This window comes from Pelodiscus sinensis, chromosome 7, assembly GCF_049634645.1.
Source record: "Pelodiscus sinensis isolate JC-2024 chromosome 7, ASM4963464v1, whole genome shotgun sequence".
Lineage (NCBI taxonomy): Eukaryota > Metazoa > Chordata > Testudines > Trionychidae > Pelodiscus > Pelodiscus sinensis.
Window position 1 is genome coordinate 58,130,238 of NC_134717.1, and position 15,294 is coordinate 58,145,531.

The 15,294-nt window shown below is 49.7% G+C and overlaps 2 protein-coding genes across 2 annotated transcripts in view; one reads left to right on the top strand and one right to left on the bottom strand.

Moving 5' to 3' along the window:
* LANCL1 (LanC like glutathione S-transferase 1) overlaps positions 1 to 2,123 on the bottom strand; it is a 33,297-nt gene extending 31,174 nt beyond the window's left edge. Inside the window, exons 1-2 of the mRNA XM_075933930.1 lie at positions 2,004 to 2,123; positions 1,638 to 1,734 (exon numbers count right to left, since the gene is read on the bottom strand). Of these exons, the coding sequence (XP_075790045.1) occupies positions 1,638 to 1,718 (81 nt within the window). The 5' untranslated portion in view covers positions 1,719 to 1,734; positions 2,004 to 2,123. The remainder of the gene's footprint in view (positions 1 to 1,637; positions 1,735 to 2,003) is intronic.
* Positions 1 to 15,294, top strand: part of CPS1 (carbamoyl-phosphate synthase 1) — a 283,263-nt gene that overhangs the window by 106,902 nt on the left and 161,067 nt on the right. The window lies entirely within an intron of this gene.

The following is a 15,294-nucleotide window of genomic DNA, read 5'->3' on the forward strand; positions in this document are numbered from 1 at the left end:
GTGGGAAGGAAAAGGGACTGCGTCTGGCATAGCTGCAGCCTGGCCCTCCCCAGTGGCTTGGGGGAGAGCTAACCCCTGTGACGGGGGGCTGGTAGGCGTGGCGAGCAAGGAGCGCAGCCCCCTAGTCTATATATGAGATAGATAATATGCGTCTAAAATTGCTGAGTGGATAAAAGTGCAGTGACTCAGAACTGACTTGTCAGGGTCTGACCCGGGAAGCAAATTTCAGCGAAACACTCTGGAATCAAAACTGCAGGTAGCAACCAATCGCGGTAAACACTAGCCACTCAATGGTCTCTCAGGTTTTCCAAATCCAGAAAGGCACGCTTGCAAGCGGCTTCCCGGCAGGGATGAGACAGCAGCTTGGTTGCACTTGAAGAGTGCTGTGTTTGCGCATCTCTCACAAAGGGGAGACTGCAAATCTGCTCTGCCAAAGTGAGGCAGAAAGCATCTGTAGTACGTACATGTCCAGACAGCTCTGCCTGGCTCGGAGAGGCACTGCTGAAAAAACAGAGCCAGACTAAGCAGGGTGGAGGTGAGGCTGCCAAAGCAAATGCCCTGTGGTGCTTGAATGCTTTGCTGTTTTCACAACACTTAGCACTTACGCAGCACATTTCATCTTTGAAGAGTGTTACAGACGTTAATTACTGATGCTCTCTGTGTAGCAAGTTTTCATTTACTGATAGAGAAACTGAAGCGGAGAGATTAAGTGACTTGCCCAGGGCCATGTAGAGTCAGCGACTAGAATATTGGCTCCCAGACACATTCTCAGACCACACCTATCCCTGAACAGCTGTACGAGCCATTCAACTTTCCTTTCCAGATATTCCAATAAAATGCAACGCTGCTTCTAACCCAATATCTGTATCAACAGGTAGATGTAGCCACATTGGCTATACTGTCACTGTTTTTACCCAGAACTACGGAGGCTTTACAAGTGTGTCTCTGATTTGTGTCTGTATGTTGTGATTTCTTGTCCAACAAACCTACAGCAAGCGGCAGTCAGAAAGGAAAAGCTTTGTTGCTTATTTGCTCCTACTCTCAGGGTGTTTATTACGCAAGTGAAGTCAGAATCCTATCTACAATCTCAAAGAGCGTGGCGTTGGAGATTGGTTCTTGCCCCATTCCCACGCTCTTCTGGAAACTGTCAACACACCCCTGTAAGGCCCCTCACAGGAGCCAGTGATGTGGATTACACAGCGCCCTTGCCCGGGTGCATGGGCTGAGCCTTTTCTCCTGCATCAAAACCATCAGCCTTTTGCCTCCCCCCGCTACAAAAAATTCAACTCAGCTCATGATTTTATGAAACGGAGGCAGCTCATACTGAGAGACCTGCCCCAGAGGACAAAGGCAGATACCGGACCCAGACGCCTAGGTACGCCTACGAGAAGGCCAAGGAAGCGCATTAAAAGCACTTTTAAAAAACGTCCAAGGGGCTTATTGACGTGGAAGGCGCAAGCCCTGTCCTGCGGCATTGCCGAAGAGCGATCCCTGCCTTTCTGCGGATAGCTGGGGCACAGCTGCCATGCCAGAGCAACATGGGAGGGAATAATTAACCTCCCCCATGCCAGTGCCCCCTGGTAAGAAAGAAAACACCCCAGCTCTGTACACTGAAGTCACTGAGAGCCCCAACTCACCCGCCCTGAAGAGTCAAAGTAAGCTGTGGCCAGGGACTTGTCATAGTCGGCGTAAGGATTCGGGAAGGCCCGTTGGGCCATAGTGGCAACAGCAAACCTGCAAGAGAGCGAAGAGAAAAGGCTGGGATCCAGGAATGGGAGCAGGCAGAGGGTGTGACCACTGCCAACCCCCCACCCAGCTGCCTAGGCGCTGCAGAGCCAGCAGGCCAGACTCTGCAGCTGCCCCCCTTCTGGCCCACAGGAGAGGAGCCCAGGGACTGGAGATGCAGCCCAGAGGTGTAGCCCCTCTCCCCCCACTGTGCAATGCAACCCTCCCCCCGTCCCCCGGGACGCGGGATCCCACCGAGCACCCGCCTTCCCCCTCACCCTGCAGCTGAGCCAGCGAGCAGCCCCGATCTGACTTTTCCACCTCCCACTTCCTGCCGCCACAAACCAATGAGCGCGCTGCGGGCCGGGCCAGCCCGCCACACGCCCCGCCGGCTGCTTAAAGAGACAGGCGGACGGGAGAGCGGCCGGGCCGGGCCGCCCGGGGGAGCGCGTCGGGCCTGCGGGCAGCGCCACGGCGAATGGGGAGAAGCGGGGCCGGCGCTGGCTCCCCAGCGCGCTGCCCGGTCCCACGGCCAGTCGGGAGGGGCCGCAGGTGACCGGGTGAGCTGCGCAGAGCTGGGATCAGACACGTGAATAGCCACCCCAGAGACACGACAGCGTTACACAACTACACCCACAGACACACAACAGCGTTACACACCCCACCCCAGAGACACAACAGCGTTACACAACTACACCCCACAGACACACAACAGCGTTACACACCCCACCCCAGAGACACAACAGCGTTACACAACTACATCCCACAGACACACAACAGCGTTACACACCCCCACTAGAGCTACACAACAGCGTTACACACCCCACCCCAGAGTCACAACAGCGTTACACAACTACACCCCACAGACACACAACAGCGTTACACACCCCACCCCAGAATCACAACAGCGTTACACAACTACACCTCACAGACACACAACCGCGTTACACAACTACACCCCACAGACACACAACAGCGTTACACACCCACCCCAGAGACACAACAGCGTTACACAACTACACCCCACAGACACACAACAGCGTTACACACCCCACCCCAGAGACACAACAGCGTTACACAACTACATCCCACAGACACACAACAGCGTTACACACCCCACCCCAGAGTCACAACAGCGTTACACAACTACACCCCACAGATACACAACAGCGTTACACACCCCACCCCAGAGACACAACAGCGTTACACAACTACACCCCACAGACACACAACAGCGTTACACCCCCCCACTAGAGCTACACAACAGCGTTACACACCCCACCCCAGAGTCACAACAGCATTACACAACTACACACCAGAGACACACAACAGCGTTACACACCCCCATTAGAAATACACGACAGCATTACACACCCCACCCCAGAGACACACAACAGCGTTACACCCCCCCACTAGAGCTACACAACAGCGTTACACACCCCACCCCAGAGACAAACAACAGCGTTACACCCCCCACCCCAGACACACAACAGCGTTACACAACTACACACCAGAGACACACAACGGCGTTACACACCCCCATTAGAAATACACGACAGCATTACACACCCCACCCCAGAGACACAATAGCGGTACACACCCCACCCCAGAGACGCAACAGCATTACACAACCACACCCCACAGACACACAAAAGCGTTACACACCCACCCCAGAGACACAACCGGGTTACACACCCCACCCCACAGACACACAACAGCGTTACACACCCCACCCACAGACACAACAGCGTTACACACCCCACCTCAGAGACACAACAGCATTGCACAACTACACCCCACAGACACACAACAGCGTTACACACCCCACCCCAGACACACAACAGTGTTACACAACTACACACCACAGACACACAACAGCATTACACACCCCACCCCAGAGACACAACAGCGTTACACAACTACACCCCACAGACACACAACAGCGTTACACACCCCACCCCACAGACACACAACAGCGTTACACACCCACCCCAGAGACACAAACGAGTTACATACCCCACACCACAGACACACAACAGTGTTACAAACCCCACCCCACCCCACAGACACAACAGCGTTACACACCCCACCCCAGAGACACACAACAGCATTACACAACTAAACCCCACAGACACACAACATTACACACCCCACCCCAGACACACAACAGTGTTACACAATTACACACCACAGACACACAACAGCGTTACACACCCCACCCCACAGACACACAACAGCGTAAAGGGAAACAAGAAGACCTTTTATAAATACATTAAAAGGAAGAGGAAGACCAAGGACAGGGTAGGCCCACTGCTTAGTGAGGAGGGAGAAGCAGTAACAGGGAACTTGGAAATGGCGGAGATGCTCAATGACTTCTTTGTTTCGGTCTTCACCGAGAAGTCTGGAGGTGTGCCTAACGTAGTGAATACAAGCAGAGAGAGGGTAAGTTTAGAAGATAGGATACATAAATAACAAGTTAAAAATCACTTAGGAAAGTTAGATGTCAGCAAGTCACCAGGTCCTGATGAAATGCATCCCAGGATACTCAAGGAGCTGATAGAGGAGGTATCTGAGCCTTTAGCTATGATCTTTGAAAAATCATGGCAGACAGGGGAGATTCCAGAAGACTGGAAAAGGGCAAATATTGTGCCCATCTATAAAAAGGGGAATAAGAACAACCCAGGAAACTACAGACCGGTCAGTTTAACGTCTGTCCCAGGGAAGATAATGGAACAGGTAATTAAGGAAATCATATGCAAACACTTGGAAGGTAATAAAGTGACAGGGAATAGCCAGCATGGGTTTATGAAGAACAAGTCATGCCAAACTAATCTGATAGCTTTCTTTGATAAGATAACGAGCCTTGTGGATAAGGGAGAAGCGGTGGATGTCATATACCTAGACTTTAGTAAGGCATTTGATACGGTCTCGCATGATATTCTTATAGATAAACTAGGCAAATATAACTTAGATAGGGCCACGATAAGGTGGGTACATAATTGGCTGGATAACCGTAGTCAGAGAGTTGTTGTTAACGGTTCTAAATCCTGCTGGAAAGGGATAACAAGTGGAGTTCCGCAAGGATCTGTTTTGGGACCCGTACTGTTCAATATATTCATCAATGATGTAGATATTGGGATAGAGAGTACGCTTATTAAGTTTGCAGATGATACCAAACTGGGTGGGGTTGCGACTTCTTTGGAGGATAGGCACATAATTCAAAATGACCTTAGCAAGTTAGAGAAATGGTCAGAGGTAAACAGGATGAGGTTTAATAAAGAGAAATGCAAAGTGCTCCACTTAGGAAGGAACAATCAGTTCCATACATACAAGATGGGAAGCGACTGTCTAGGAAGGAGCATGGCGGAAAGGGATCTAGGGGTCATAGTGGACCACAGGTTGAATATGAGCCAACAGTGTGATGCTGTTGCAAAAAAAGCAAATATGATTCTAGGTTGTATCAACAGGTGTGTTGTAAGCAAAACTCGTGAAGTCATTCTGCCGCTCTACTCTGCACTAGTTAGGCCTCAGCTGGAGTACTGTGTCCAGTTCTGGGCGCCACATTTCAAGAAAGATGTGGAGAAATTGGAAAGGGTACAGAGAAGAGCGACAAGAATGATTAAAGGTCTAGAGAACATGACCTATGAAGCCAGGCTTCATGAACTGGGCTTGTTTAGTTTGGAAAAAAGAAGATTAAGGGGGGACATGATAGCGGTTTTCAAATACCTAAAAGGGTGTCACAAGGAGGAAGGAGAAAATTTGTTCCTCTTGGTTTCTGAGGACAGGACAAGGAGTAATGGGCTTAAAGTGCAGCAGGGGAGGTTTAGATTGGACATTAGGAAAAAATTCCTAACTGTCAGGGTGGTCAAATATTGGAATAAATTGCCAAGGGAGGTGGTGGAATCTCCCTCTCTGGAGATATTTAAGAACAGGTTAGATAGACATCTGTCAGGGATGGTGTAGACGGGGCTTGGTCCTGCCCTAAGGGCGGGGGGCTGGACTCGATGACCTCTCGAGGTCCCTTCCAGTCCTATGATTCTATGATTCTATGACACGCAACAGTGTTACACACCCCACGCCAGAAACACACAACAGCATTATACAACTACACCACAGACACACAACAGTGTTACACACTCCACCCCACAGACACACAACAGCCTTACACACCCTCATCCCAGACACACAACAGCATTACAAACTCCCACCCCAGACACACACAACAGCGTTACACCCCCCACCCCAGACACACAACAGCGTTACACACCCCACCCCACAGACACAACAGCATTACACAATAACACCCCACAGACACACACCAGCATTACACATCCCACCCCACAGACACAACAGCGTTACACACCCCACCCCAGACACACAACAGCTTTACACACCCCACCCCAGAGACACAACCGCGTTACACACCCCACCCCACAGACACAACAGCGTTACACAGCTACACACCACAGACACACAACAGTGTTACACACCCCACCCCAGAGACACACAACAGCCTTACACACCCTCATCCCAGACACACAACAGCATTACAAACCCCCACCCCAGACACACACAACAGCATTACACCTCCCACCCCAGACACACAACAGCGTTACAAACCCCCATTAGAAATACACAGCATTACACACCCCACCCCAGACACACACAACAGCGTTACACCCCCACCCCAGACACACAACAGCGTTACACACACACCACAGAGACACAATAGCGTTTCACAACTACACCACACAGACACACAACAGTGTTACACACCCCACCCCAGAGACACAACAGCGTTACACAACTACACCCCACAGACACGCAACAGTGTTACACACCCCACCCCAGAAACACACAACAGCATTATACAACTACACCACAGACACACAACAGTGTTACACACCCCACCCCACCGACACACAACAGCCTTACACACCCTCATCCCAGACACACAACAGCATTACAAACTCCCACCCCAGACACACACAACAGCGTTACACCCCCACCCCAGACACACAACAGCGTTACACAACCCACCCCACAGACACAACAGCGTTACACACCCCACCCCACAGACACAACAGCGTTACACACCTCACCCCAGACACACAACAGCATTACACAACTACACCACAGACACACAACAATGTTACACACCCCACCCCACAGACACACAACAGCCTTACACACCCTCATCCTAGACACACAACAGCATTACAAACCCCCACCCCAGACACACACAACAGCGATACCCCTCCCACCCCAGACACACAACAGCATTACACTACACACCACAGACACAACAGCATTACACACCCCACCCCACAGACACAACAGCATTACACAATACCACCCCACAGACACACACCAGCATTACACACCCCACTCCACAGACACAACAGTGTTACACAACTACACACCACAGACACACAACAGCGTTGCACACCCCATCCCACAGACACAATAGTGTTACACAACTACACACCACAGACACACAACAGTGTTACACACCCCACACCAGAGACACACAACAGCCTTACACACCCTCATCCCAGACACACAACAGCATTACAAACCCCGACCCCAGACACACACAACAGCGTTACACCCTCACCCCAGACACACAACAGCGTTACACAACTACACACCAGAGACACACAACAGCGTTACACACCCCCATTAGAAATACACAGCATTACACACCCCACCCCAGAGACATAACAGCGTTACACACCCCCACTAGAGATACACAACAGCATTACACACCCTACCCCAGAGTCACATAACAGCGTTACACACCCACACTAGAGACACAGAAGAGCGTTACAGAACTCCACCCCAGAGAAACACAACAGCATTACACACCCCCACCCCAGAGACACACAACAGCATTACACACCCCACCCCAGAGACACAACCGTGTTACACACCCCATCCCAGAGACACAACAGCATTACACAAATACACCCCTCAGACACACAAAAGCGTTACACACCCACCCCAGAGACACAACCGCGTTACACACCCCACACCACTGACACACAACAGAGTTACACACCCCACCGAATAGACACACAACAGCATTACACACCCCACCCCAGAGACACAACAGCCTGACACAACTACACACCACAGACACACTACATCATTACACAATAACACCCCAGGGACACACACCAGCATTACACACCCCACCCCACAGACACAACAGCATTACACACCCCACCCCAGACACACAACAGCATTACACACCCCACCCCAGAGACACAACCGCATTACACACCCCACCCCACAGACACAACAGCGTTTCACAACTACACACCACAGGCACACAACAGTGTTACACACCCCACCCCAGAGACACAACAGCATTACAGAACTACAGAATTTTTAGCATTGCATACGCAAATGTTACACTCATCCTCTTCCTACCAGAATCCTGCTCTGGGGTGTTTTAATGGCATCTTCTGTAAACTACTGACATGATTTGTATTACAGCAGTGTCAACTGAGACCAGGCCCCCAGTACGTACATTTACTAGGAGATAGACCTGCCCGTAAGAGCTTACAGCCCAAACAGAAATGGATGGGAGGGGAAATTGAGGCACAGAGGGGTGAAGTGTCTCACCCAAGGTCACCCAGTAGGCCAGTGGCAGAGCCAGCAGCAGTCTCAGGAAATAGATCACTAGGGGTATGTCTACACTACAAAGTTAATACGAACTAACAAACATTAGTTCGAATTAACTTTCATAGGCGCTACACTAGCGCTCCGCTAGTTCGAACTTAATTCGAACTAGCGGAGCGCTTAGTTCGAACTAGGTAAACCTCATTGCACGAGGACTAAGCCTAGTTCGAACTTACTAGTTCAAATTAAGGGCTGTGTAGCCCCTTAATTCGAACTAGTGGGAGGCTAGCCCTCTCCAGCTTTCCCTGGTGGCCACTCTGGGCACCACCAGGGAAACTCATATGCCCCCCTCCCGGCCCCAGAGCCCTTAAAGGGGCATGGGCTGGCTACGGTGCCCGTGCCAGGTGCAAGCCTGCCAGCACCCAGCCAGCAGACCCTGCACCTGGCACGCCATGAGCCAGCCACCCGATGCCCCCCAGCCCTCCGCCTCTTCCCGGGACCAGGCTGGCGGCTCTCGGGAGCCTGGCCAGGACCGCAAGAGGCGGGCACCCTCCTGGTCTAGTGCAGACATCGTGGACCTCGTCCACGAACTCCGCACTAGGCACAGGAAAGTGGCCGTCTAGGGCAGGAGAGCTGCCAGCCTGGCCACCCAGGAGCAGGTTTGCATGAAAATCAAGGTGGTCCACTGAGACCCCCGACCCTGAGCCCTGAGCTTAGAATGGCTGTACTGTGTCAGACCAAAGGTCCATCTAGTCCAGTAGCCTGTCTGCCGACAGCAGCCAACCCTAGGTACCCTGGAGGGGATGGACCAAAGACAGTGACCAAGCCATTTGTCTCGTGCCATCCCTCTCCAGCCTTCCACAAACTTTGGGCAGGGACACCATTTCTACCCCCTCGCTAATACCACTCCATGGACCCAACCTCCATGACTTGATCTAACTTCTCTTTAAACTCTGTTCTAGTTCTAGCCTTCACAGCCTCCTGCAGCAAGGAGTTCCACAGGTTGACTCTTTGCTTTGTGAAGAACAACTTTCTGTTACTAGTTTGAAGCCTGCTACCCATTCATTTCCTTCGGTGTCCTCTAGTCCTTCTATTATGGGAACGAATGGTGAACTTTTCTTTATGCACCCTCTCCACACCACTCTTGCTTTTATAGACCTCTATCATATCCCCCCTCAGTCTCCTCTTCTCTAAGCTGAAAAGTCCCAGTCTCTTTAGCCTCTCTTCACATGGGACCTGTTCCAAACCCCTGATCATTTTAGTTGCCCTCCCCTCTCCCAGTCTCTCTCTTCCCCTCTCCCACCTCTTTTTCCCAGTCTCCCCCAGTTTTGTTCAATAAAGACAAATTCTATTTTTGAACACACGTTTTCTTTATTTTGTACATCAGGAAGGGGGGCTAGGGAAGGGTAAGTGGAAGGAGGTGAGGGAGGAATGGGGTACGCACCCCGATGGGGAGGACTGGGCTGGCTTTGCGGGCTTCTCAGGGTGGAAGCTCTCCTGCAGCCCCCCGATTGCCCCCTCCTCCCGGATGGCAGCCTGTGGCAAGTGCAGCCAGGGTGATGGCTGAGTGCTGTGATGTTCCGCGTGTGGGCACTAAGGGCACTCCAAGCCAGGACTGCTTTGCAAGCGGGGAACCCTGAGAACTGTCTGTCCAGGGTGGGGGTCGGGTCCCTTTAAGCACAGCCCTCGGCTAGCCTGAGACAGCAGCTCCACGCTCTAAGTCCTCATCTGATGCCCTGCCGGCACTGCTTCCAGCCATCCTTAACTTCTGTTCAGGGTCCACTCTGTGTGGACATGCTAGTTCGAATTAGCAAAACGCTAATTTGAACTAGTTTTTAGGTCTAGCTGCGCTAATTCAAATTAGCTTAGTTCGAATTAACTAATTCGAACTAAGTTAGTTCGAATTAGCGCTGTAGTGTAGACATACCCTCGGAGAGGTCTCATATTTGCTGTATGTGGCTAGCCTTTTCCATGCAACCTCACATCTGACCCCCTGTCTGGACCTTGATTTACTGATCTGCTGCTGCCTTGGCCCCCATACATTGTCTCATCATTCACCGTCTGCCAGGAGAGCCAGGTGTGGGGCAGAAAATTACGCCAGCTTTTCCCAATGTTGTCAGAGGAAGGGAGGCGGATGAAGGTTGCGGTAGCTGGGGAGAAGACTTTTGATCAGGTTCACAGTGGGGCGCTTAGAGTGTTTGGGCCTGGCCCTCATGGGGAAGCCAGGGGATGGCAGAGGAAAAAGATTCAAGGAGCATCTCACAAGGGAAGTGCTTTCTGGAGCCCTTTGCCCTTTGTGACAGACAGTAGCCGCTGTAACCGATGGAGACTTGACCTTTGTCAAGCCTGACTCAGATTATGGAACTGGTGGAAGCAGAGAAATGACATGCATTTTCCCATGGCACTCCTGTGTGCCAAACCCTTCCCCGGAACCGTCACTGGCCATCTGGCTACTCCCGGCTCAGGGGGTTACTCTTTTAGCTCAAGTGCACATGAACGTAAGAACAGCCATATGGGGTCAGACCAAAGGTCCATCGAGCTCAGTGTCCTGTCTGCCGACAGTGGCCAGTGCCAGGTGCCCCAGAGGGAGGGAAGACAACAGGTAATCCTCTCGTGATCCCTGTCATCCATTTTCAGACAAACAGAGACTAGGAACACTATTCCTTCCCATCCTGGCTAATAGCCATTGATGGACCTAACCCCAATGAATCTATCTAGCTCTTTTTTGAACCCTGTTAAAGTCTTAGCCTTCACCACATCCTCTGGCAAGGAGTTCCACAGGTTGACTGCGCTGAGTGTAAAAAGCCTTCCTTTTGTTTGTTTTAAACCTACTGCCTATTAATTTCATTTGGCAACCCCTAATTCTTATATTGTGGGAATAAGTAAATAACTTTTCCTTATTCGCTTTTTCCACACCAGTCATGATTTTATAGCCCTCTATCATATCCCTCCTTAGTCTCCACTTTTCTCAGCTGAAAAGTCCCAATCTTTTTAAACTCTCGTCATATGGGACCCATTCCAAACCCCTAATCATTTTTGTTGCCCTTTTCTGAACCTTTTCCAATGCCAATATCTCTTTTTTTGAGATGAGGCAACCACATCTGTATGCAGTATTCGTGATGTGGGCATACCATGGTTTTATATAGAGGCATTACGATATTTTCTGTCTTATTCTCTATCCCTTATTTCATGGTTCCTAAATTTCTATTTGCTTTTTTGACTGACGCTGCACAGTGAGTGGATGTTTTCAGAGAACTCTCCACAATGACGCCAAGATCTCTCTCTTGAGTAGCTGTAGCTAAATTAGTCATATTGTATGTGTAGTTGGGTTTATTTTTCTAATGTGCATTACTTTACATATATCAGCATTACATTTCATTAGCCATTTTGTTGCCCAATCACTTAGTTTGGTGAGATCTTTTTGAAGCTCTTCACAGTTTGCTTTGGTCTTAACTATCTTGAGCAGTTTGGTATCATCTGCAAATTTTGCCACCTCCCTGTTTACTCCTTTTTCTAGATCATTTATAAATTAATTGAATAGGACGGGTCCCAGGACAGACTGTTGGGGGACTCCACTAGTTACCTCTCTCCACTCAGATGACCTCTCGAGGTCTCTTCCAGTTCTAGGGTTCTATGATTCAAAGATCTATCTATCAGTCTATAGCTGTCTGTGTGTCTGTGGAAACAGTTCCTATCAAGATTGTCCTCTGCTGGCAATTAGAATATGTGATACAGTTCATGGGATGTAAATTCAACAGATTTGTTACACACTACAAATAGCTTCCCGAATCCGGCGCTTACCACTAGCCTTCCTGGGAAGCTCTCATCTCTTCTCCCTGAGAGTATCTGAGCAGCTAGGGCCAAAAAGGTGTCAACAGCTGCTTGTTTCAGACTCACTGAACTGCAGCTTGGGATATGCTACCTCCCAATTGGGCGCGTTCATGATCATGAGGGTTAGCCAGAAGCCTGGGGACGAAGGGTATGTCTAGACTACATGCCTCTGTCACCAGAGGCATGTAAATTAGACTACCTGACATAGTCAATGAAGCAGAGATTTAAATATCCCCGGCTTCATTAAAATAAAAATGGCCGCCATGCTGTGCCGGCTCAGCTGATCGTCAGCACAACATGGCAACCAAGACGTGGATCGGTCGACAGGGAACGCCTTTGTCGACTGCTCCTGTAAACCTTGTTACGAGGCATTAGACTATGTCGGGTAGTTTAGACCAGTGGACACCAACCATTTGGGGCTGCTAGGTGCCCGGGGGTGAGGCCACTCATGCGCCGGGCACTCGGGGGCGGGGCCACCCATGGGGGGTGGGGCCACCCATACGCCACGTGCCTGGTGCCGGCGCCACCCATATGCCGCACTCCTGGAGCCGGTGCCACTCCTGTGCCGCACATCAAGGGGTGGGGTTGCCCATACGCCACGCGCCCAGGTCCGGTGCCGCTCCTGTGCCGCTTGCCCAGGTCTGGCGCCGCCCTTGTGCCGTGCACCCGGGGGCAGGGCCAGCCTCAATCACTCGGCGAGTGCACAGAAATGGCCTGGCGGGCGCCATGGCGCCTGCCGGCACCGCGTTGGGGACCACTGGTCTAGACATACCCTAAGGGGTTAACTATGTCCCTTATTTAACCAGGTAGATTCAGCCAATAGGAATGCAGGTAGGAATTTCAAACTGGAACAGAGGAATTTTGGGGTTTTTCCCTCCTTTGTCCTGGGTAGCTTTCTCTCTAGCTATTGAAGGAGACAGGATGTCTCCCTCTAAGAAAATACTCTTCACAGTCTGTAAGTAGGATAAAGTTTAGATAAATCCATTAGGTTTTATTGTTTTATGGTTTGGGAAACGGGATCTGATGTCTGTGCATTTAAAAATAGGTTTTGCTCTCCTTTGTAACCAAGTTCCTGGCTCATGGTAAATTTCTCCTCCATGAATCTATTATTTTGTTACTTTTCCATGTAGTTATTATGCTTGCAACAGGAATATTGTGGTGATAATAAAAGTTCTTTCTCTTTCCTTCTTATTAACCTGGTATTAGTTAATGGTTGTGTCCTGGTTTGTACTTTAGGGGTGAGATTTCCCAAGGGATCTTTCCCCTGATTTTTGTAGCATTACTTGGGTGGTGGCAGCAGAGATTTTATTCCCAAATCCAGGTTGTTAAGATTTTGGGGGGAAGTTTTATACCAAAGCCTGGTAGATAAGCTTTTGGGGGTACTTTTGCTGGCCCCCACTTCTGCATTTATCATGCCACAGTGGGGAAGGAGCCATGACAGGCACGCTCCAAGTCTACAGCATTCCATTCTCCCTTGTGCCTCATAGCTCACCAAGGAAGTGCTAAATGCAGCTGGATGCTAAATCTATGGAGTGGCAGAACACCAAGAAGTAGCTAGATCCACCCCCTGGAGTCCTGCAGAGCCCTAGTGAAGTCAGTGGGGCATTGTGGCATTGCAAACCACAAAGATCCAAGTGAAGGTTCCAGCATAAGGGTCTACTGGAGCTGTTTTCATTTCCCATTAATAGGAACATATACGAGAATTAGGCTTGTTCATTCCCCTTTTAATGGATTATCATGCATTGTACTTTCCAGTTGTCTGTCCATTCGGCCTTTTCATCCTTTTCTGTATTTTCTAAAATTAAAGATCAAAGAGTGTAATTTATTCCAGGAGGCAGCAGGGGAAAGGTACAGTAACCTTCAATTTCAACTCCCCTTCCACACAATGATTCCTGCAGTACCTAGTTCTGGTTGTTTAATCTGCAAATCCTGCCAGTGTTGCACGAAAGTCAAGGAGAAGCAGACAGGTTGTGAAATGTTAGCATTCAGGTCAGCGAGCAACGTATCGGCAGAAAGAGTGTTGGGACTTTTGTTCGTATCAAAATTCAGAGTTCTAGAGAGCCCTGTGATATTGTCTGATATTCCCATGTTAGAATTATATCCCCCTTTGCATTTCAACAGCAAAGATCTAACACAAAGCACATAGTTTCATCTTCAGAACTCATTTTATCCCTGATTCCTTTCAGATTCTTTTAAAACTATATCTATGTCATTTCTAAGATCCTTTCCCCAAATTATCATCTTTTTCTCTCCCCTCTCCCCGCCCCCAAACATGAGTTTTTCTTTGGATACAGTGTTGTTTCAATTGCCAATTTAGTTTGGGCCTCTATGGTAGCCGAGTTAGTCTGTAAGGGTACATCTACATTGCACAGTTATTTCGGAACAAGCTATTCCGGAATAGTTATTCCAAAATAGTTTATTTCAAAACAGCACATTTACACTACAAGGAAGCCTCAAAATGCGTCCGAGGCAGGCCTCACTAATGTAGATGTGCTATCTCGATTTAGAGCCCCAGGAGGAAGAACTTAGAATGACCCTGGTGAGGCGCTATTTCGAAATAGCAGAAGTGGAGCATCTACGCACGCCTTATTTTGAAATAGCTATTTGGAAGAGGCATTATTCTGGACAGGATGAGATTTACAGAAGCTGGATTAAGACGTTTGTTATTTCAAAATAGCGGAATTGCTGTGTAGACACTCATATAGTGATTTCTGAATAACGGCCGTTATTCCACAATAACTTTGCTGTGTAGACACACCCTTATTAGAAACACTTAAAAACAATGAATAGTCTAGCAGCACCGTAAAGACTAACAAAACATGTAGATGGTATCATGAGCGTTCATGGGTACCACCCACTTCTTCAGAAACAGAGGGTATGTCTACACTACCCTCCTAATTCGAAATAGGAGGGTAATGTAGTCATACCGAAATTGCAAATGAAGCCCGGGATTTGAATTTCCCGGGCTTCATTTGCATAAAGCTGGCCGGCGCCATTTTTAAATGCCGGCAGTTCGAACCCCGTGCCGCGCGGCTACACGCGGCACGGAGTAGCTAGTTCGGATTAGGCTTCTAATCCGAACTAGCTGTACTCCTCGTGGAACAAAGCCGT